At 36.3% G+C, this 22,403-nt stretch overlaps 3 protein-coding genes across 5 annotated transcripts; 2 read left to right on the forward strand and 1 right to left on the reverse strand.

Moving 5' to 3' along the window:
• Window positions 1–607: 607 nt before the first annotated feature.
• On the forward strand, window positions 608–21,984 carry LOC114763005 (glutamate receptor 3.4-like). 3 transcript variants are annotated; one of them, XM_028952604.1, is made up of 7 exons: window positions 608–613; window positions 17,554–17,745; window positions 18,358–19,694; window positions 19,991–20,268; window positions 20,549–20,580; window positions 20,670–21,079; window positions 21,341–21,984. In XM_028952604.1, exons 2-7 carry the CDS (start codon window positions 17,691–17,693, stop codon window positions 21,776–21,778), a joined length of 2,550 nt encoding a protein of 849 aa, XP_028808437.1. In that variant the 5' UTR covers window positions 608–613; window positions 17,554–17,690; the 3' UTR covers window positions 21,779–21,984. The 3 variants fall into 3 exon arrangements, with proteins under 3 accessions (XP_028808437.1, XP_028808436.1, XP_028808435.1); XM_028952603.1 differs by lacking the exon at window positions 608–613 and adding an exon at window positions 16,596–16,916 and having other exon boundaries at window positions 17,380–17,745; XM_028952602.1 differs by lacking the exon at window positions 608–613 and having other exon boundaries at window positions 17,363–17,745.
• Window positions 4,019–7,579, forward strand: LOC114763006 (protein DETOXIFICATION 40). Its single transcript, XM_028952605.1, has 7 exons — window positions 4,019–4,404; window positions 4,493–5,124; window positions 6,347–6,403; window positions 6,630–6,868; window positions 7,004–7,122; window positions 7,219–7,305; window positions 7,453–7,579. Exons 1-7 carry the CDS (start codon window positions 4,057–4,059, stop codon window positions 7,519–7,521), a joined length of 1,551 nt encoding a protein of 516 aa, XP_028808438.1. The 5' UTR covers window positions 4,019–4,056; the 3' UTR covers window positions 7,522–7,579.
• Window positions 7,986–10,423, reverse strand: LOC114763008 (50S ribosomal protein L6, chloroplastic-like). Its single transcript, XM_028952607.1, has 3 exons — window positions 10,359–10,423; window positions 9,490–9,798; window positions 7,986–8,607 (listed from the first exon to the last, which is right to left on the reverse strand). Exons 1-3 carry the CDS (start codon window positions 10,391–10,393, stop codon window positions 8,271–8,273), a joined length of 681 nt encoding a protein of 226 aa, XP_028808440.1. The 5' UTR covers window positions 10,394–10,423; the 3' UTR covers window positions 7,986–8,270.
• Window positions 21,985–22,403: the final 419 nt, after the last annotated feature.

The following is a 22,403-nucleotide window of genomic DNA, read 5'->3' on the forward strand; positions in this document are numbered from 1 at the left end:
GAATTTTAACTAAGTTTTTATTATGTATAATTCAAGTATTTATGGATATGGTATATATAAATAACTTAATTCCGTCATGTTATGTGTGAGCCGTTGCTTTTTGACTGGCGGAGAATTAGCTTGATGTAATCGTAATCTAGCTCTGGTTTTAATTTTTAATGGATATATTGATGTGCGTTGTACGTATAATATGATAGCCAAAGGGGGAAAGATCGAAGCTTGTTGTTTACACTGCCACGTGGACATACATGATGATCTGAATGTAGACTGTTCAAAGCTGGAGTGCACTTCACTTAACTCCGTCAACTCCTACTTCACGTGATTAACCAGGTTTCGTAGGCATGTCCATCGAATCAAACCATAAGAGACGTACATACGTTTATATGTTACAAATGAATTAAATCAAACAAAAAGTGAACATTATTTGTTATTTGATTTTCCAAGGACTGATAAAAAATTCAATTTGATTTTGAATGCTGAAGGCTGAAGCTGCGTAATTCTATTAACTTGTTTCAGATGTTCCCGGCGGTATTCATCGTTCCTGGGGCGTTCATGTATTATTATTATTTTTTTACAAAAAAATTAGTTGAGGTGGGTTCTGAAAACTCAAAAAGTACTTATAAAAGTACTTACAGATCGCCTACTAATAAAATCCTCACATCTATAACAGGATCTGAACTCACGACTTTGTGAGCTATAAGTTGACTCTTTACTCCTATTGATACGTTGGTACATAGTTTGGTGGCACTGATGATTGTATAGTGTTCATTTATTTGTTGGGCCTTTGGGCTTTAGGGTTTTCAAAATTTTTTTTGGTTAAGCCCGGGCTATCCACCATTAACAACAATGACTAATTATCTTGCCCTATTTATCATTTTTCTTGTTTGTTTGCTGTTTTTTTAAATTTTCTTTACCTTTTTTTTGGGTAAAAATTTTCTTTACTTTTTGTTTATTGCTTTATGTTGAAGTTGTTTTTTTAAAATCTGTCATTTTATTTAGTTAATAATGAAATTATCTTTCTTTTAAAATAATCATATCCTGGTTAAGAAATATCTGCATGTTCGCTAATATCTGTCATTTTATTTCCCCCTCTCGTATATTATTTTAATTTAAGTCCGTTGAGGCATAACTGTGAGAATATATAAAATAAAAGAAGTCAGTTATGCAATGAATGTGTTCATGAAATACGCAGAAGAAATAATTAAATTCGATTGTGTGAAGGGCAATCTAAGGCCAGGGTCAAAAAAGTAAAAAAAGGAGCAATCTAAGGCACCAAAATAATAATAGATGATGATGGCTTATATATATAAATTATTTGGTGGCAGAGGCTACCGCGTGGAAATTGGGTCACTGCTTCCTATTTCGCATTTTCTTCCATTACCTCAATACCTTCATTCCACAAATAATCCAATCTTTTTTCCCCCTCAAAACTCCGTTTATTGTAATTAATTAATACTACTTACGGTCCTAAATATAAGAGCTAATTGACTAATTTAAAAAGATTAATAAAATAAGTTAAGTTAGTTATTTGTAATAAATAGGTATTGTTAATCAAGTATATTGGCTAGAACTATTATTATTAAAAAGATTACCTTAAAAAAATTACATAAATATGAGAGACAAAATAGACTGGGATTTTATATTTAGAACCAAAATAAAAATCAAATATTTTATATATCTTATATTAAGAACCGGAGATAGTAATTAATTTGAAGAATGCCCGTCTAATCATTACAACCACAAACTATTACGTTATAAATGCAATCTACTCTCTAGTGAAATACTCCAAACCAAAACGGAAAAAATTAAAAGAGAATATATATATATATATATATATATATCACGCATGCATGTGTGTTGAAAATAAAAAAATAGCATTAATTATGGATACATTTAATTTTGAACTATTTTTATTTGTCAAAGTAATAATGACGTGGCACTTTAGAGTGTCTGAAAAGTTGTTTGTAAAACAAAATTAGGATCAACCCATGAATTTTTTCCCTAAGATCGAGAACGAACCGGTTTGATTTGCACACGTCAACTAATCATCCAAAATGCTCGCCTTATCAGGCTATAAAGAATACGCCTTAGCTTGAGGGTTGGTTTTTTTTGTTTTAATTTAATCTAAATTTCATTGCTAAGGATTCTGGGCTTTTTTAAATCTAACGTGTGTGTACTTGTCCCAAAAATGAAAAGAACAAATATGGCAACGCCTCATTCAATTCCTGATTCATGTTTAAGGCCCAACTCTATCGTTTGGGCCAAATCGTACGAAGATAGAGGCTGCCTGCTAAACACAAATTGTTCACCGATGAAAAGTTACACGAGCATCAATAGAGATTAGGTTTAACAAATATTTTATAACGTGCTGAATCAAGATTCGAATCCTATTAAGAGAGGTTTTTATATTTAGTCTCCGTAAATGTCTTAAATAAGATTGCTTCCAAAATACCTATGCATAACGAAAAAAAATAGCTACACCATTATTTGGCGTATAATTTGATTATTTGTCTTCGGAATCAAAACATGGAGGCTTGGTTGATTATCAGATGAAGACCTCATTCTTGTGTTGAATTTAAATCCACACCCACTTTTTTTGTCCATTTCTGTTCCAAATGCCTCGCCAAGCAATCACATAGTCACCATGGCTGCTTTTTTCTTCTTTTTTTTTTTTTTAAATACAAGAATGGCTGCTATTTATGAACAAACCCTATTCCGAGGACTCTTCTTTCCTTCTTCGTTTTGCTTTTTTTTTTTTTCGTTTTGGTATCACTCTATCAGAAGATATACCTAAATTTAGATTTTTTTTACTAGTAAAAGCTAATTTAATATTTTTTTTTAGTGCAAAGCTAATTAAGCACAATAGTTTCTATTAAACTATAACTTGTTTAACATAATTTTAATGAATATGTCCCAAAACATATATATAATGCACATGCTAGGTGAATAAAAGGTTTTGGCCAAAAAAAGGGTGAATGATTAGCTCATTTGAAAAGTGATAATAACATATTCCTAATCACATGGGGTATGGAGCATAATAAACAAAGTTAAATTTAAAAATGCTAATTGATGGAATACAGTAAACAAAATTAAATAATTTAATGAAGAAGGAAGGAAAGGGACACCTTACTTGAATAAAGTTTGTTGATATAGAGTTAATTAATGGAGCATAATAAGCGAAGTTAAATTTAAAAATGATAAATTACATCCTAAAATAAAATATTTTGTCAGCTTGACCAGTTAGGAGCCAGTATTACTTGTTAGAATATTCATATATAACTTATATAATACTCTTCTAGTTCTAAATATAAGACCCATTTTATAATACAAATTATATTACAAAATGAGTTTTATATTTAAGACTGGAGGAATATTTTTCTTCATCAGTTTCTCGATTTTTTTTTTAAGCAGCCAGTTTGTCGATTTTTGATTTAGCAGCCAGTTAAGTATTATAAAAAATAGATATATAAATAATGTACTGTCTCACATGCTAAATCCATGAACTAACTCATTGTGGGGGTTGTTTTCATTCTACGTGTAAGGCATCAATTGCTCTTCCCTTGTACTATTTATTAATTTTTTTCTAAATATTTTTTGGATTTTATATATTAGCTCACTCCTAAATATAAAATCTTTTTTTGTAATACTACCTGCGGTTCTAATTATTAGAGCCAGTTGACTAATTTAAAGAGATTAAAGAAGTAAGTTGAGTTAGTTATTTCTCATAAATAGGTGTTGTCTTTCCTAATATATCCTTGTTAATCAAGTGTATTGACTAGAACTACAATTATTAGAAGGACTATATTGAAAAAAATTGAGTAAAGATGAAAGACAAAGTGGATTGGGGTTTTATATTTAGGATTAAAATAAAAGTCAAATAGGGTCATATATTAAAGATCGGAGTTAGTATAATTTATATTGTAAACAGAGATTTATACTCAGGAGCGGGGTACTATATAGATCTTCTCCTCCCGTTGCAGATGCATCCTAATTCCCGAAGCCTTTCATCTGCTGGCCGTCGCTGAGCTCTTTCAGCTTCAGAAGAAGGAAACAACAATGCCTTCTCTGCAAAACGACACTCATCAGCCATTGTTGCCGCCCAGGGATGCGCCACCGCCACCCTCCTTGACTCGCTCTCTAAGCTCCAAACACGAATCATCAAACGGCGAGCTCGAAAGCATACTCTCCGACACCACCCTACCTCTGCTCCGCCGGGTCCGAGCCGCCACATGGATCGAGCTGAAGCTGCTATTTTTCCTGGCGGCTCCCGCCGTCGTCGTGTATCTGATCAACTACGTCATGTCCATGTCCACCCAGATATTCTCCGGCCACCTTGGTAACCTCGAGCTCGCCGCCGCCTCCCTCGGCAACACCGGCATCCAAGTCTTCGCCTATGGCCTCATGGTACCCCCTTCTGTCACTTTTTTACCGAAACATCAATTAATACTCGAAGAAGATATTTCATTCGGAACTGATGATATTTAGTGAACAGTTGGGTATGGGGAGCGCGGTGGAGACGCTATGTGGGCAAGCATTTGGTGCGAACAAGTACGAAATGTTAGGAGTATATTTGCAGAGATCAACGATTCTGCTAACTCTAACGGGGATTCTTCTGACCATCATATACGTATTCTCGGAACCTATTTTGTTATTTCTGGGAGAACCTCCGAGAATAGCATCGGCGGCTGCTCTGTTCGTGTACGGTCTCATCCCTCAAATCTTCGCGTATGCCGTCAACTTCCCAATCCAGAAGTTTCTACAAGCTCAGAGCATAGTGGCCCCCAGTGCGTATATATCGTCGGCGACGCTGGTGTTTCATCTGGTGCTGAGCTGGGTGTTCGTGTACAAAATTGGGCTCGGATTATTGGGAGCGTCGTTGGTTCTGAGCTTGTCGTGGTGGATCGTGGTGATAGGTCAGTTTGTGTACATTGTGAAGAGCGAAAAGTGTAAGAACACATGGCAGGGTTTCACGGTGCAGGCGTTTTCCGGGCTGCCGGAGTTCTTCAAGTTATCGGCGGCGTCGGCCGTTATGTTGAGTTTGGAAACGTGGTACTTTCAGATTCTGGTCCTGCTTGCTGGTTTGCTGGATCACCCTGAATTGGCTCTCGATTCTCTTTCCATTTGGTGAGTGATATGATATTGTTTTCTTATGATTAAATGATTAATTACGCCTTTAATTACCAACAAACAGTATTAAGTTTAACGCTTTGTTAACCTTCACTCTAATCTCGCAATGTCAGTGGAACGTCCGAAAAACAAAACGGAGATGATATAATGATATATATATATATATATATATATAATTTCTGTTTTCTTAAGCTATGACACCCCGGCCATCATCATTTATCATTTAACTATATTTTCTGCCTTTTCCTTTCCCACGAATAATATGATTTATCTTGTTTATTTAATTTTTTAATTAATGCATGGAATTTCATTTTATCCGTTCATATATTCTTATTTTCTTTCAATATTTAATTTAATATATCAAACATAAGAAATATATATTTGGGAGAATTGTTATGAAGTCTCAAATAAAGAATATAGTTGTTAAAAAGCTCCAGCAAAAATAGAACAACCTATAATTTGATAATTTTTTTTTTAGGACGTTATTGTAATTCTGCTAATATTTTTGGGTTCAAATATTTTGATGTTGAATAGAAGGGAAAATGCCGGAATATTCAAAAGTTGCTATAATATATATAAAATTATAAATGGGATATGTTTGTATGAGTATCTAGTTGCTTGAAAAGTGAAGATATATAGTGATAGAATCAATTGGAAAGCAAATTGCGAGTATGGCCAAGATCTAAAAGATAGACATGTCAGAATGATTTGGTTAAGTACAGTGTGGCTGACTCTTCAAATTGTTGCCGCCTTTCTAATTGATTCCCCAGTGAGTTTGTCTTCTTACTCATTATTCAACAGACCTCCTTGTATTTTTTACAATTTTACTCATCTCTAGGAAAATCAATATAATTCTGGATTCTTTTATATTATAAAAATTAAATATGGCTTTTCTTTTTGTGTGTGTGTGTGTGTGAGAGAGAGAGAATTTATAGTGTGTGTCTGCGTCAGCCCTTGCGTCCGCTTTCATGAAAGAATCCTGCCCTTGACATATCGCTGTAGAGAGATTCAATTCGATAACGTCTTGTAAGACTGAATAGGTGGGAAGACTGTCTTTTTGCAAGCGCAGCCATGGACCCACCAAATTCACCATGCGTATCCTTAATTTAAATGGAAACCTTCAAAAACATATAACAACCCCCACATTTCCTCATACTGCTACTTTTTATTTATTTTATTATTTTATTAATTAGTCGCTTCATAATTTATATGCATGCAGTACCACCATATCCGGATGGGTGTTCATGATCTCAGTTGGATTCAACGCTGCCGCAAGGTTTAGTTTTTCTCTCTCACACACCTTTACTCATCTGAGTACTTTTGAATATATACATACACATACATGTACTACCTTTGATCCTAATTATAAGATTTTGTTTGTAGTCTACAAATAAGATCTTAATAGTAAGGACTGGAGGTAATATAATAAAAATGGGCTTTGTCGTTTGTATGCTTTTGATATGATATTGAATTGAGTATTGAGTTGTTGTTGTGGCATGCAGTGTGAGAGTGAGCAACGAGCTAGGAGCAAGGAATCCAAAATCAGCAGCGTTTTCAGTGGTGGTTGTGACGTTGATATCCTTCATAATATCTGTAATAGCAGCCATTGTGGTGTTGGCTTTAAGGGATGTGATTAGTTATGCCTTCACAGGGGGCGAGGTTGTCGCCGCCGCTGTTTCTGATCTCTGTCCTCTCCTCGCTCTTGCCATCGTCCTCAACGGCATCCAACCCGTCCTGTCCGGTAACATCATTCATCATTGACAGTAATCCCTTACAAATCTCACACTAACCATCACTTAATTAAAACCAGTTTAATTATAGCAAATTTACTGACTTGTTACATTATTGAAAATCAATTCCAATATGTACGATGAAGGGGTGGCTGTTGGGTGCGGATGGCAGGCTTTTGTTGCGTATGTGAATGTTGGCTCTTATTATGGAGTTGGCGTTCCATTGGGCTCAGTCCTCGGCTTCTACTTTAAACTTGGTGCTAAGGCATGTTCTCTTGTTCTTCATCCCCCTCGACAACATTACTAAGCAGAGAACTCCCATGAATAATGAAATATTCAAGCGTAAGCTTAATTTGTGCAGGGAATCTGGTTGGGAATGCTGGGTGGAATGTTCATGCAAACAATTATTTTAACGTGGGTCACATTTCGAACGGATTGGAATAAAGAGGTAAAAGAACCCTTTCTCCCCCGTCAAATCACTTTTTCTGTTGATCGAATGACGACGGACAACCAGGCTTTTGCGATTTTCTTTTCTTTTTATTTTTGGGCGAAACAGGCTTTTGGTTTGGTCTAACGGGAAGAACTTTGATCGTAGGTTAATGAAGCGGCTAAGAGGTTGAACAAGTGGTCAGAAAAGAAAGATTCATCTCCCCTGGAGAACTGAGAACGCCTGTTCTGACCTTGAATTCAATTAAGCAGGGCCGATTGTCTCCGCTTTGAATTTTAGAACTATTTCCAGATTTGGGTCCCCAGCCAGCCAAAACAGAAATATCTGGTATCACCTGACGTCCTCATGCCCACCATTTTTCACTGTTTCACCTGGGCAAAAGAGTTCAAGTTCAATTTTCTTTTTCCTTTTTCTTATCCCCCCCCCCCCCTTCTTTTTCTTTTGAGTGAGATAAGCATCACCCCCTTCTTCACAGAAGAAGAAGAGATCTTGGTGTTTTCTTCTGCTGTTTCTCAAATACAGTTCAAAATAACTAGCGCGGGATCGTGGCAATTGTCAACAAAATCCACGCGGTAATACATTTTTCTGTCAGAAAAGAATAAAAAAGCCCCAATTCGATGATTAAGCGCAAAAGCTATCACAAGTTTCTATTATTGCTTTTGAAGCTTCCACCCCAACCAAAACCCAAAAATCTGTTGCTTCTGAAATACTTTATAAATGATACGTGGAATGACCAACAGTACGTCAGAAATTGAACATCATCATTTACAATGCATGCCATCTTCAGTATGTAATCACTCTACAACGATTCGGATGCTTTAAGATCGTGCTTATCCATTTAAAAAATAAAGGGACTCTAGCTAATCAATATGAAATTGAAGCAACTGGCATATTTAGTATTTCAAGTAGGGACCAGTGAGGAAGTCTTGGGGACAAACACAAACAAGAAAATGAAGCCGCCGCTGTTACTTTTTCTTTCCTGCTTTTCCTTCCTTTCTTCTTACAACTTCATCAGAATATTTGATACCCTTACCTTTGTATGGCTCTGGGGGTCTCCATCTCCTCACTGAAGCAGCAAACTGGCCAATCTCAGACTTGTCATATCCGCTCACTGTAATTCTGGTGTTATCTTCCACCTTCACCTTGAGGCCATCGGGGATTGCCATCTTGACTGGATGAGAAAATCCAAGATTCAAAATCAAATCTTTCCCTTCTACTGTGGCACGATAACCAACACCAACCAGTTGGAGCTTCTTTTCAAAACCTTTAGATACGCCAACCACCATATTGTCTGTAAGAGTCCTAAACAAATTATATTCCCAGCCAATCAAGAGTCAGTTAGATGCATATAAATTTTGGAATCTAATCTGAGAAAAACAGAGAAATTTACATGAGACTAAAATGTGACAGAATGCTCCATTCTACAAAGCTAAATTCCAGCAATTTGCTTGTACAAGAAAATTTTATATGCAACACAATCGGATCAATATAACGACATTATGCCAAACTAAATATATCAAGGATTTAAGCCATTGGCATCCCAAAATTTAAGAGAAAGTTGAATAACCAGTGCACTTCGGGAAAATACAATAGCCCATCTGAATACAATTAGTTCAAATGGTTCTCACGGCTTCAGGCATAACCTTGCTTTGGGACATTATACCTTGTGTTCAATCATTCAAAATAGACAATATCTACAATTATGAAGCAACACGGAAATCAAAATTGTTGGAACATATGCACACAGCATGTGAGGTGGGCTATGGAAGTTTTCAGTGAACAATATCTCCAGCAACCCATCTCCAATACAATTTGTAACATTTCTACTTATTTTTTCCCTTACGAATTTGTTTTCAGTGACCGCTTCCCCCACTTATCTGATTATGCAACTTACATAAATGTAGGCAACGGCAAAAAACAAGCATTATCTAGCTCCAAAAGCCTTATCATCAGAAGAAAATAACAGAAGTAAATTATTCACAGGTTTCAAATTTATATCTATCATGTGCCACAAACAATTTACAAATTTGAACCAAATATCAAGCGAAATCTCATGATCTAAGTTCTAATGAGCGTGTCAAGAAAAGAGTTTAGATGTTCAGAAACAAAAACACTAAAACAAATGTGTTTATGGTTCAACAACAAAATATTCTTGCATAAACAAGGGTCAGGAGAATGAAGTACCTGAAAAGCCCATGCATTTGATTGGCCCTTCTAGTTTCCACTGCCTTTTTAACCCTTAGAATTCCAGACTCCATCCTATCAAGTATTACTTCTCGAGGGTATGTCAATGCAAGTTCTCCCAACGGGCCCTTCACTTTTAAATCCTGCCCTTCTAATGTGATTGTCACATTTGATGGCACTTCAATTGGTTGCTTCCCAATTCGAGACTCCTTGCATTTTATAGTCTTCCTCAGGAAAGTAACACGAGTAGCAGGAATCTGGGAAACACTGATCTTATTTCTCTCACCCAGGAATACAGACTTCAAATTGCTGAAATATGATAGCAAGCAAGATCTCTCAAATTTATGAAATACCTACTAAGGAACTAATTTATCATTAACACAGCTTATCAAAACATGAATACATTAAATAGTAATACAGAAAATCAATACCTAGAAGTGCCAAGAAATAGACATATAGTTGGGTTACTTATCTTCTTCAATGTAGCAAAGACAGATTTTAAGTTGCATAGCCTCATTGTAGAAATGTACATATTGAAAGGCCAGTATTAAGATGTATCAGGTAAAGGCAGTAACAGCGGTAACTAAAAACACAACATCTTGATTTAAATCCTTCACATTATTGCGAAAACTATGACCCGTCTAGCCACCCAGATTCAAAATTACAAGACGATGGGAAATAGTATTTAGAAGCCGAGGAAACTGGATAAACAATATTATTCATCATGCCCCAATTCACTGGATAAGTTGAAACAAAGCTTCGCATCAAGACCAATGAATAGAGAAAATGTAAAGATGAGTAGGTAATCCCAAGTTTTCTTGTCATGAACTGAAAGGAAAAGAAACATTTCAGCTAAAGTTGAAGTTGACCTGGTTTGGAAAGAAGAGGTGATTGAGGAAGCCATTGTTACGAGCTCGTGCGCACCCCCGAGCGCAAGCTCCTGAGGAAGAGACCTATCTAATGCGGTGTGAGCGTTATCCACCGGAAAGACTATAATTACCCTCTGGCACCCGTGAAATTTCGATGACTGCCATCGACGCAACAGGCCAATTTGGTTGGGCATGGGTCTATTGAACTATCGGAAGGATTGTCAGCCCAAATGAACGATACAAACCAGAGCCCCAAACTAATTCTCAGTTGTTGGGCTTTCATTTGTTTTTGTTTTCTACTTCTCGTGACTGTTAACGGGTCTTATACAGGTGAGTCATTGCTGCTATGTCCAAAATAATTGAAGATGGAACAAGAAAAGAAACCTGACAAAACAACAGGAAAGGAACATTGAATGAAATCTTAATGTCGCTAAGGAAAGTGTAACGTATATGAAAATCTAACTCATCAAAGGATATATATATATATCTATGAAAAGCAAGCTCGATTACAGTGCAATACGGAAGAGAATGACAGAAATGGTAATCTCAGTCACAAAGGACTGCCAGAAAGGGGATCACAGAATCACAGGAAGAACGAGGGAATATTACGGAGAGAGAGAGAGTTCAAAACAACCAACAACCCCTCCTCTATGACCTCATCGATATTTATCTTTGCCTTCTCCTTCTGTCTTTCATGCCGTGTTCTCTGGATCTTCCTCAACTTGCCCCACCATTAGGCCCCCATTTGTCTTGGGCTCCCCATTGGGTCACTTTCACGGCCCATTTGTCTTGGGATCATAACATTAATATCTGTTATGAGTCCCATATTGGGGAATCTCACAAGTGTTATGGGATTTATAAGTTCAAGGGGCTCTCCCTCTTAATAGGCTAGTCTTTTGGGATTGGGTTCTCCCTTTGGGCTTATGCTCATCACATTGGTGCTTTCATTGAGAGTCGGCCTATCGGAAAGGGCTACCTGCGGAGGGTTCTGACCGGTAAGAAGGCCGAGTGAAGTGCCGTAGAGTGGAGCCGCCGGGGACGTCGGCTCTCGAGAGGGGTGCTCTATTATGAGTCCCACATTGGGGAATCTCACAAGTGTTGTGGGGTTTATAAGTTCAAGGGGCTCTCCCTCCTAATAGGCTAGTCTTTTGGGATTGGGTTCTTCCTTTGGACTTATGCTCATCACAGAAAGTCGCCGAGTCTTAAGGTTACATGCAGAGTCCAACCTGCGACCTCCTTGTGTGGAATTTTCATGCCATTGTGTTAGAAAGATTATCGCCAATGTATCTTCTTAGTTTGAGGTCAACCACGTGGTTTGCCTTGTACTCTCATGACCCTTTTTTTTTTGACCTGATGTGCCTCTCATGACATGACTTTGGGTGTAGGAGAGAATAGAATGAAATTATATTATGTGATAATCAAACAATCAATAACAAGGACTTGATGGCCTAGAAGCTTCGTCGGAGCACTGGATGAGGGCCCAATCTTGGAAATTTAGAGAGCCGACCTGAGCTGACAAAGGGGGCAGAAAAAACCAAAGGACATGCCTAAATACAAACATATAGCTGGGAAAATAGAATGCTCTGGGAATGGCGGACAAAGACAATTTGACTTTTACTGGCAGTTGAATTGCGGGTAGCATTAGAAAACGTGGAAGACAATCACTGGGGAATCCCCCCAGCAGCCCAGAGTGCTTCATACCCATACAATATGAATGCTCACCCTCGCTAATATGTGTCAGCTGACTTCATCCATGTGTGAGCCACGCCATTCACATGTCCCACAACACCGTTGCTTTTGTTTCCCGAAACTCACAAGTTCCAATCTTACATGATTATTTTGAACATTCATAGTTTATAGTTTAATCATTTCTTTCAAGTACTTTGTTTTCATCCCAGATGTAAAACCCTAAAGTATAATTTTCCCCCCGAGTTATATTTACTGGTTATACATATTAAAGGAATTTTTAACAATAAAAATAATAGTCCAAAAAGAGTGTTTTAGAAAAAAAAAAATAATACATATTTTTAGTAAATAACTAATTTTATAATGCTTATAAATCATCTATTTAATCTGATTTATATATTTAAAATTGAAAAAAAGTGTTTTTTTCCCTTCTTGAAATGTTGACTTCGGTGATCGGCTTGGTACTTTCTAATATTAGTATTTAATAATACTTTAATTATAAATCCAGATGAAACCAAAAAAAAAAGGCATGATTATATATGATTGAAAAATTTGACATAATAAATATAAGAAACTTAACCTAATTTTTTTGTTCATAATTTAAATAGCTGCAGTTTCAGAAGCGCAACCAGACCATTCTTAATTATTCTGTTTAGTTGTGGATGACTGGTGGACCGTAGATGTCTAAATTTTTCTTTAAAAATTTTATTTGTGGTCACTTCGATTCTCACCGTTCATTTCATTTTGTTTTTCCCCGCCTGCTTCAGTGCTTTATACATATTTATCTCCCATATCTCTATTTAAAATAAATATTAAATAATAATAATGTTAAAAAACTGGGAAAAAGATTATTCCTGAGTGATCACATTGTCAAGGATAATCACGCAGCAAAAGAAAAGAAACGAAAAGACGCCAAAATATGAAAGCAAACAAGAGATGAAAAGATGCCAAAGCACTAATGGTTGAAGTGGCAGCTAAAGTATAGCCACTGGTTTTTGGTCTTCGAACAAAATTATAATCATCCCAAAAGGAAAAAAAAAAATCTCAAAAGATGCAATCATTATATTCGTTTGCTCTTCGCCGTGATGATGGTGTCATATTAAACTAAATAGTAAGATTTTTTTTTTGGGCCAACTAAGAGGAAAATTCAATTTACATATGCACTCATAAGGAACTACCGTGTGAAATATTTAACGCGAGCATTTTAGAGTGGATTTTAAATTTGTTATTGCATGTTAAAGAAATTTAATTATATTTCTTTATCAGCAGATGTGTGGTTGCCAAAAAATAAATAAATAAATAAGATAAAGCATATATTATATAAAGCCAAGCATGAGATGAACACGTGTAATCAGACGAGGATTCGTACAGCTGATATGGTCCGAATCTTTGGTTGGATCTGAGTGCTTGAAGCATAAATGCATCGCGTGGCTTTGTGGTTAGTGTGGACTCCTGAACTTGTTGCCGTCCATTCCCATTATAAATGGGTATGGATTCCAACTATATTTTCTCAACTAATATATTAAAACAATTAACGTCGTTTAAAATAAAAACATAGCAGCAATTTCTATATTAGTATATAGGTTTGAAGCCCTGTATTTTTCTCATAAATTTTGATGTAATTAAAATGAGAGAAAGACACTCGTTGGCAAAAAAAAAAGAAAAAAAGAGAAAGATACTCATGAACCATGAGATAAAAAGACTTTAATAGCAACTATAATGTTGGAAAACTAAAAATTATCTGAAAAGATATAATTCTAAATATAGCAATGTATTGGTTCTAGATAACTTGTGAAAAAATCACACGCTCGCGCACGTGCATTTACTTTTTAAACAAAGTATATTTAACGCAGCTCTTGGATCTTTCGGCTGTCCTGCGAACGCTATTTTTATTATATTTTTCTGGCTATTTCTTATGCATTAGTTACAGCATACTGCTGGTAAAAAAAAAAAGGTTACAGCATACTTTCATGAACATAGAGAGTTGTGCTTTGATGTGAGCATGGGCATATATTTCTTTCTGCTTATTAGAAGGCTTATCCATCTGTCCCATTAAAGTTCAGGGGTGGTTAGATTACTAAATTTGTTTGAAAATAAAAATTTAAATTTATTGATACTTAAAACTTCGAAGTGAAAAAAAATTAAGGCTATTGTTAGCCCTTATAATTTGATCGAATTTTGATTCTAATTTATGTAGAGTTTCAAATCATTAGTTTGGGTTTTATGGTTTCATAAGGATTGGGCTTGTGATCAAAATTAAAACTCACTAAAAATATACGGATCATTTGTTAAACTTAGAACAGATTCTTATGAAATTAAAGAGATCAAAACTAAATTTCTATCAAAATATAAGAACTAATAACCATATTAAAAAAATTATACTCTTCTGGTTCTTAATATAAGATCTATTTAACTAATTTGATTAGATTAAAGAAGTTAGGTAAGTTGGTTGATTATAAGAAATATAACATATTTTTCTAAAACACCATAATCATTTTTTTTATAGCCTCCATCCCTCGCCTACTTGATTATATTTGAGAGAGTGTCTATAAGGGTACTTTAGAAAAAATTGATAAATATGAGAAATGGGTCATATATTTAATACTAAAATCGACTTAACAATTAGATCTTATATTAAGGATCGAAGGAGTATCAAATTCTAAATTCTAAATAAGACCAATTTTAAATGTGAATTTGTTTGATTATTTAAAGTTTTTTTTTATTTTTATCCTCAAATCATTACACATCTCTCTCTCTCTCTCTTTTTAATTCTCTCCCACCTCTTTTTTTTTTTTACTCATTCTCTCTTCCATTTATCCTCTCTATAAACAAGTATATTTTAGAAAAATAAGTTATGGTTTTTTTCCATATTTATTACTAAAATATATTTTAAGTTGAAGGATTAGATTTTAAGGAGAGAAGATGAGACCGAGATACTGGCGATGGCGTCTTTGTATCCAGCAAATGAACGGTTATGATGATGGCGGCTTTGACAACAGAAGGAGATATGAGGGAATATTTTGTGTTTGCTGATTTATGTTTTCTTTCTAAAAACTTCAATCATTTTTGTGAAATTTTTAGCATTCAAATTCTTTCTTTCCTTTTTAAACAGTGTTTGCGTAACAATGTCATTTGTCCTATTAATAATTTGCCGAAAAGGCAGGTACTGTTGCTGGAGACGGCCCCACCTTCAAAATTAAAAACAAAACTTTTCAAAAAATTCTCATATTGCCGACGCCGTCATGTCGTCTTTCTTTAGATTCGGCATCCTGTGGCGGTGCCATGCCATGCCAGCATCGAATATATATATGTAATGTAACTTTGCAAGCGCCCTGTTTAGTTTTCTATATCAAACGACACTTAAATTAGTTGATACAGTATTTGTTTGTCAATTTAATTTCTTTTTTATCTTTCTTTTTTAAAAATAAATTAAAATATCAAACCCTGGCCTTCTAGTTTTAATTGGCCACTTTCATGTGTTTCTAAAATACTTATTCATATCTATAATTTTTTTTTATTTTATACCGTAACAACAATAAGTCTTATTTCACTAAATAGGGTTAGTTACATGAATTACACCACATCACTGTGTTCTATCAACTTCTTTTTTATTTTATGCATATTGAAATGTTTTTTTACATCTTTCCTTTGCTTGTAATCGTAATAACATAAAACGTTGGGCATGTTAAAGCAACATTGTTGTTGTTGTTGTTCTTGCTATTCCAAAAACAAAAATTTGACTCAAAAGCAAATTGTTATCAAAACTTAACGGTCAACTTCTTATCCCGAAAAGTCAAGTGTCCGTTATGTGATTTTGTCACAGGCCCGTAAGCAGATGTTTTTCTCATGAAGGTGGGCTAGAAAATATTAATAAAAAATATACATTAACATAAACTGTACTTTTATATTTTTTTTTGGGTGACATGTACATAAACTATATTTCAAATACAGAAATAGTAGGATGGATTAAAAAAAATACAGAAATAGTAGGGAGCATACATGTGGCCCCTTGAGTTTACTAAAAACAAAAAAAATACCATAGCATCAAGACTCCGAAGTGGAGATCAAGATAGACTTCCCCACAACTTTCATAGCAGTGAAATTTTTTTCTCCCCAAAACATTTCATTTTTATCAATGTGAAAATAAAACACTTCGAAAAACCTATTCATTATGACAACCTATCACACCAAGACCCTACCAGAGTGAAGGCTATCATTTCAAATTATAAAGGTCAGCGAATTAGTTCAAGATATTTAAACAAAGATATTTTTTTTTATAACATTTAAATAAAGACATTTTAATATGTATTTTGTGGGGGAAAAAATGGGAAGGCACTAACGATTGATTCCCACGTGCTACCCACTTAACGCAGAGCCAACTTGCAAATATAGCTCTAACGGGTAAGATTCTGCAGGTGCAGAGAGTCGCTTCTTCTCATTGGAGCAAAGTTGAATCTCCGATGGGGTGGGGTCTTGCCTCTTACCATTCAACCAATGTTTGTCTCTGTCTCTCTCTCCCTCTCCTTCTCCTCCGCCCCATTTCTATTTGCGTCACTGCCCTGTTCATAACAGCCATCATTATCGCCGTTTATAACACGTTCGAGAATAGAAAATTGAATAAATAAGAGCAAAAATATCTATCCTCGAATTTTTGAGTTTTTCTATCCCAAAAACCTGTATGCATCTCGCTTGTGCTGAAAACTCTCATAAGTTGGCGGGCTGCTAGAAAGCAATATATGATTCTTTTCTTGAGCTTTCGATGCTGTAACTTCGCTTTTCGGCTCATCCTCTGAGTTCCTCAGGCCTTCAGCCACATGCATAGCGGAGGGCTCAAAACTATTCCAAGCTTTTTTCTCAGTGTTTGGTTTTGAGGTAATCTTAGATGCTCTCCTTCTCTTAGATTGTTCTTGAGGTCTCTTTTGGTCTCCTATGCATTATTAAATGATTAAATTAGCCATGTGGGTCTTCGCCAACTTATTTATATAGCTCAAAGTCACCTCTTTGGAATTTCTGAGCTTGATTTGCTGGTCTGGCAGCCTAATGGGAATATTGAAAGCAAAAGTACGAATATCTTCATACCATGGATTGTTAATTTGAGTAACTGGGCATCTCTTTTCTAGCACGAAATTTCTAATTTCTCATACACACTGCCGAATCTAGTTTAAGGTGTATGTTTTCTACCTAAATAAGTCATTTTGAATCTTGGGACTCCTTGGTTTTTAGTTGATACCGAACAGGGTGCTATTGTGCTGTATTTCTCTTCTTTCTGCCAGGATTTGTTTGTTTTTCCTTTGTTGTTCATCTCCGTGCTCCTGAAGGGGTTCGCACTTGACAGGTGCTTAGCTCTCGGAGGACTTTTCGAGTTTTTTCACCAAAGCGGAGGGGCTCTTGATTGCAAGGTTAGGTCCAATGGTTATGGTGAGGTTACTATTCCTCCTGTTTTTCTGCCTGTGTATTGCCACAGAAGTGGTGGCTAGAGCTGGAAATACCATTACAAACCAGACTAAAGTTCCTCCGAGGCCAAGCGTTGTGAGAATCGGAGCACTGTTTACTTTCGATTCGGTCATTGGGAAATCAGCTAAACCTGCAATTTTAGCTGCCATCGATGAGGTTAATAACGATACGAGCATTCTTCCTGCTACGAAAATGGAAGTTATTTTACATGATACAAACTGCAGCGGGTTTCTCGGCACAGTGGAAGGTATCAGCCATAACTTGCATTTGGTAGCAAGATGCTGCTTTTCTTCGATCAACTGAAGCAGGACATAAGATAATTGTTTTTATTTTGGTAGAAAGTATGAGTTAACTGTGATTTCTTACTAGTCTCCGTCTCATTTTATTTTCTTAACACAGTTGTCGTTTGAGTTCTAGATATAATCTTCCTGTTGTTTTGGACCATTCTTTATTGGATATGTTTCAGTCTGCAAATATATTCAAGTTCATTTTTTTCTCTGTCAGTCTTGCATGTGGAATATCTACTAGTTCATTTTTCATTCCTGCCTAACGTTACTGAGCTCAAAATAAAGCTGAGGATTCACAACCCATTAAGTGTTACCCTGGTTGTTTTGTTATTTTAGTGCATAGAAGGATAGGCTGATAGGGAATCATTTGGTGAGCAATAACCTGGATAGTTGTTTGATTTGAAATCATTGCTGACATTTTTGACAGTCTTTAACTTCGAACACGTTCCATGGTATGGAATCTGAGGGATGAATGTGTCTGTGTTATATTTATCTCTTATCATATTATCTCCTTTATGTATGTGAGCGGAAGGAGAAGTAAACGAGCTTGACAGATTTTCCTGATCGTGTAGCCCTGCAGTTGATGGAGAATGATGTGGTTGCTGCTATTGGTCCACAGTCATCTGGGATAGCTCATGTCATCTCTCATGTTGTTAATGAACTCCATGTGCCTCTTTTGTCATTTGGGGCTACAGACCCTACTCTTGCTTCTCTGCAGTACCCATATTTCGTCCGCACTACCCAGAATGACTATTTTCAGATGAACGCAATCGCAGACTTGGTTGACTACTTTGGTTGGAAGGAGGTGATTGCTATCTTTGTAGATGATGATAATGGAAGAAGTGGAATATCAGCTCTGGGTGACGCACTTGCGAAGAAGCGTGCCAAGATCTCTTATAAGGCTGCTTTCACTGCTGGAGCCCCTCCAAGTAATATCAGTGACTTGTTGAATGGGGTAAACTTAATGGAATCACGGGTCTATGTTCTCCATGTGAACCCTGATAGTGGTTTGTCCATTTTTTCTATTGCGGAGAAAATTGGTATGATGGGCAATGGTTATGTCTGGATTGCAACAGATTGGCTTCCTTCAGTTCTAGATGCATCAGAACCAGCTGATCCTGACACAATGAATCTCTTGCAAGGGGTTATCGCCTTGCGCCATCATACTCCTGACACTGATCTCAAGAAGAGGTTTATCTCTAGGCTGAAAAACAGTAAAGACAAGGACACTAAAAGCTTTAATTCCTTTGCATTATATGCGTATGATTCAGTTTGGTTAGCAGCACGTGCTCTTGATGCATTTCTTAATGAGGGTGGAAATGTATCTTTCAGTAGTGACCCCAGATTGCATGACACAAATGGAAGCATGTTGCATTTAGCATCACTTCGTACATTTGATAGTGGCCCACAGTTTCTCCAGAAAGTCTTGGCAACGAACTTCACCGGTGTAACTGGTCAAATTCAGTTTGATGGGGACAAGAATTTAATCCATCCAGCATATGATATTCTAAACATTGGTGGAACTAGCCGTAGAATTGGTTATTGGTCTAATTACTCTGGCCTGTCAGTTGTAACACCTGAAACTTTATATACAAAACCGCCTAACATGTCATCTAGCAATCAACATCTTTACGGTGTGATATGGCCAGGAGAGACTACAGCAACACCCCGGGGATGGGTGTTTCCCAACAATGGAAAGCCACTGCGAATAGCAGTACCAAACCGAATAAGCTATCTGGAGTTTGTTTCCAAAGACAAAGACACCCCGGGAGTAAAAGGTTATTGCATTGATGTCTTTGAAGCAGCCTTAAACCTGCTACCATATCCCGTCCCACGACAATATATATTATATGGAGATGGTCGCAGAAATCCGAGCTACAATGCACTTACAAATTCAGTTGCTCAAAATGTGAGTTTATAAATCTCATGGGGGAAACTTGGATGCGGTTTTTCTTTCTTTGCTATGTGGTTTTCACATAAAAGGAACTGTATTTAAGCCCTGTCCAAATATGTGGTTTTCCCATAAAAGGAACTGTATTTAAGCCCTGTCCAAATTTAAGTTTTGATTTTAATTTACTAATTTTCTTTCCTACAATAGGAATGATAGTATTTGGCCTAGCAAGGTTTAGAGATTGACTGGGATGAATTTACTAACTGACTGCTTGGTTCAAAATCTAGTAGTTATGTTTATCTTTTTCTTTTTAGAATTTTGATGCAGCTGTTGGAGATGTTACAATTGTCACAAACAGAACAAGAATTGTGGATTTTACTCAACCTTTCATGGAATCAGGGTTGGTTGTAGTTGTTGCTGTTAAGGAGGAGAAGTCAAGCCCTTGGTCATTTCTCAAGCCATTCACTGCACAAATGTGGTGTGTCACCGGTGCCTTCTTTCTCTTTGTGGGAGCTGTGGTATGGATCCTTGAGCACCGTCTCAATCATGAGTTTCGTGGCTCTCCAAGGAAACAACTCATGACCGTTTTTTGGTTAGTATGTTCAATCTATGAATAGCCTTTTTTATCTGAGTCTATTAGAGAATGATAGATGCCTCTTATGAACCTCGTGATTTCTAAGGAGTCAATGACATTACTTATCCTGGTATTGCGTATTAGCACATTATTTTCTTCTTGTATTGTGGGTTGCTAGTCGGAATTGAGGTAAATTGGTGGCATATCCTGGCAACACTCGAGAATAATATAGTGTTTCAAACTGTCCGAGCTGTATGCCATATTTTTAGTTTTAACACAGTAACTTTCCGTTTTGCAGGTTTAGCTTCTCAACAATGTTTTTCTCACATAGTATGTATCTTGTCCTTTTATCTTCATTCAATCATTGTCAGGTACCTGGTAAAAAACTCTGACATCTTCGCTGTATTGGCCTGATGCAGAAGAAAACACTGTGAGCACTTTGGGGAGGTTGGTTTTGTTGATATGGCTTTTTGTGGTGTTAATCATCAATTCAAGCTACACTGCTAGCTTGACATCGATCCTCACAGTAAAGCAACTATCATCACAGATTGAAGGAATTGATAGCTTGATTTCAAGTACTCAGCCTATTGGAATTCAAGAGGGGTCATTTGCACGGAAGTATCTGATAAATGAGCTGAATGTAGCTGAATCTAGGATAGTGATTTTGAAAAACCAGCAGGATTATATTGACGCCCTTCAGCGTGGACCACGGGCTGGAGGTGTGGCGGCAATTGTTGATGAGCTTCCTTATATTGAGATATTAATGTCTAATACTAAGTGTAAATTCAGAACTGTAGGTCAGGAGTTCACTAAGAGTGGATGGGGATTTGTAAGTATCTTCATCTGTATACTTATCTTTAAGATTCCTGAAAATTTTAACCGTTAGCATTGTGTGATATGTAAAATTTATGCTGGTTCTTCTGCTTTGAATGCACTAAATTGTTGGAACTTCTTTAAAAATTGAATGAAAGTTGGTATTTTCAATAAATATATGAAGAATGATTGGCTCCAAGAAAACCTATGAAAGAATACTAGGAAACATTCTGACCAGGCTTGGATATTTGTTTTCATGGTTTGTCCTTGATGACAGGCATTCCAAAGGGACTCTCCCCTTGCTGTGGACTTGTCAACCGCCATTCTTCAACTCTCGGAGAACGGGGACTTGCAAAAGATCCACGACAAATGGCTCTCAAAATTTACCTGTGCTGCAAAAGTGAATGACGTTGATTCAAACCAGCTCTCTCTCAACAGCTTCTGGGGCCTCTTTCTCATGTGTGGGATTGCATGTTTCCTTGCTCTAGTTGTATTCTCTATCAGGGTGTTCTGTCAATATATGAAATTCATCCCAGACAGCGAGGAGGCTGAAGAGCATATTGAGCCTGCCAGTGCCAGATCCACCAGCTTCAAGAGCTTAATTGATTTTGTAGATAAAAAGGAAGCCGAAATAAAGGAGATTTTGAGGAACAAGGGTAAGAAACGACGGCGCAGCCAGAGCTTAGACAGGAACTCCAATTATTCAAACAGCTAAGTTACTCTGTACAGTTTTTGTTGGCGTGATCCTTATATGTATATTTTCCTTAATTCAGCATGAAACCGTGCTGCGAGAATGTCATTGACACCGCAAACTGTAAAGCACTATAGGATTTGCTTAAAGAAGCTTGAACTCAAGTTAGCCATGAAGCTATTCAATTATATTATTCATGGAGCCAATGATGTGTTACTATCCTGGAAAAATGTTAGCATGATGCATGTTTATTCAAGAATAATGCAACTATTTTATAACTCCAGGGTATACTGCACTAGGGATTAAAGAAGAGAAAAGGAGGAAACACTATCACCATAATCAGCATCTTTATATCCCCAAGTTGAGTTTCTTATGGTGGTAAAGTGAAATTGATTAACAGGGGGGTGGCTTGTTAGGCCAACTGTTTTCAAGATCTGATGCCTCTCATTTTCAATCATTTTGAATAGAAAATTCCATGGTCATGCTTCCACCATCTTATCCACTTCTAAATAAAATATTACTCCCTCTAGTTCTATTTAAAAGCTTTTAAATTTGAAAAAGAGTGTGGTTTATTTTATAAGTCTTAATTTGGGTTTGTGTTAACATTTATTGCATTTTTTTCAATGTTGCTCTTAATTATTTCTTTCTT

Source organism: Neltuma alba, unplaced genomic scaffold (genome assembly GCF_004799145.2).
Source record: "Neltuma alba isolate B1F8T4 unplaced genomic scaffold, ASM479914v2 tig00011249_pilon, whole genome shotgun sequence".
Classification (NCBI taxonomy): domain Eukaryota; kingdom Viridiplantae; phylum Streptophyta; class Magnoliopsida; order Fabales; family Fabaceae; genus Neltuma; species Neltuma alba.

Excerpts from the sequence above, each read along its gene's own strand:
- LOC114763006 (XM_028952605.1), top strand. The coding sequence starts at position 4,057 with ATGCCTTCTCTGCAAAACGACACTCATCAGCCATTGTTGCCGCCCAGG. Across the intron at positions 5,125-6,346 it reads CTCGATTCTCTTTCCATTTG|TACCACCATATCCGGATGGG; the intron begins GTGAGTGATATG and ends ATATGCATGCAG. Across the intron at positions 7,123-7,218 it reads ACTTTAAACTTGGTGCTAAG|GGAATCTGGTTGGGAATGCT; the intron begins GCATGTTCTCTT and ends TAATTTGTGCAG.
- LOC114763008 (XM_028952607.1), bottom strand. The coding sequence starts at position 10,393 with ATGGCTTCCTCAATCACCTCTTCTTTCCAAACCAG. Across the intron at positions 9,799-10,358 it reads ACCTCTTCTTTCCAAACCAG|CAATTTGAAGTCTGTATTCC; the intron begins GTCAACTTCAAC and ends ATCATATTTCAG. Across the intron at positions 8,608-9,489 it reads CAAATGCATGGGCTTTTCAG|GACTCTTACAGACAATATGG; the intron begins GTACTTCATTCT and ends TAATTTGTTTAG.
- LOC114763005 (XM_028952603.1), top strand. The coding sequence starts at position 17,454 with ATGGTTATGGTGAGGTTACTATTCCTCCTGTTTTTCTGCCTGTGTATT. Across the intron at positions 19,695-19,990 it reads CAAATTCAGTTGCTCAAAAT|AATTTTGATGCAGCTGTTGG; the intron begins GTGAGTTTATAA and ends TTTTCTTTTTAG. Across the intron at positions 20,269-20,548 it reads CAACTCATGACCGTTTTTTG|GTTTAGCTTCTCAACAATGT; the intron begins GTTAGTATGTTC and ends TCCGTTTTGCAG.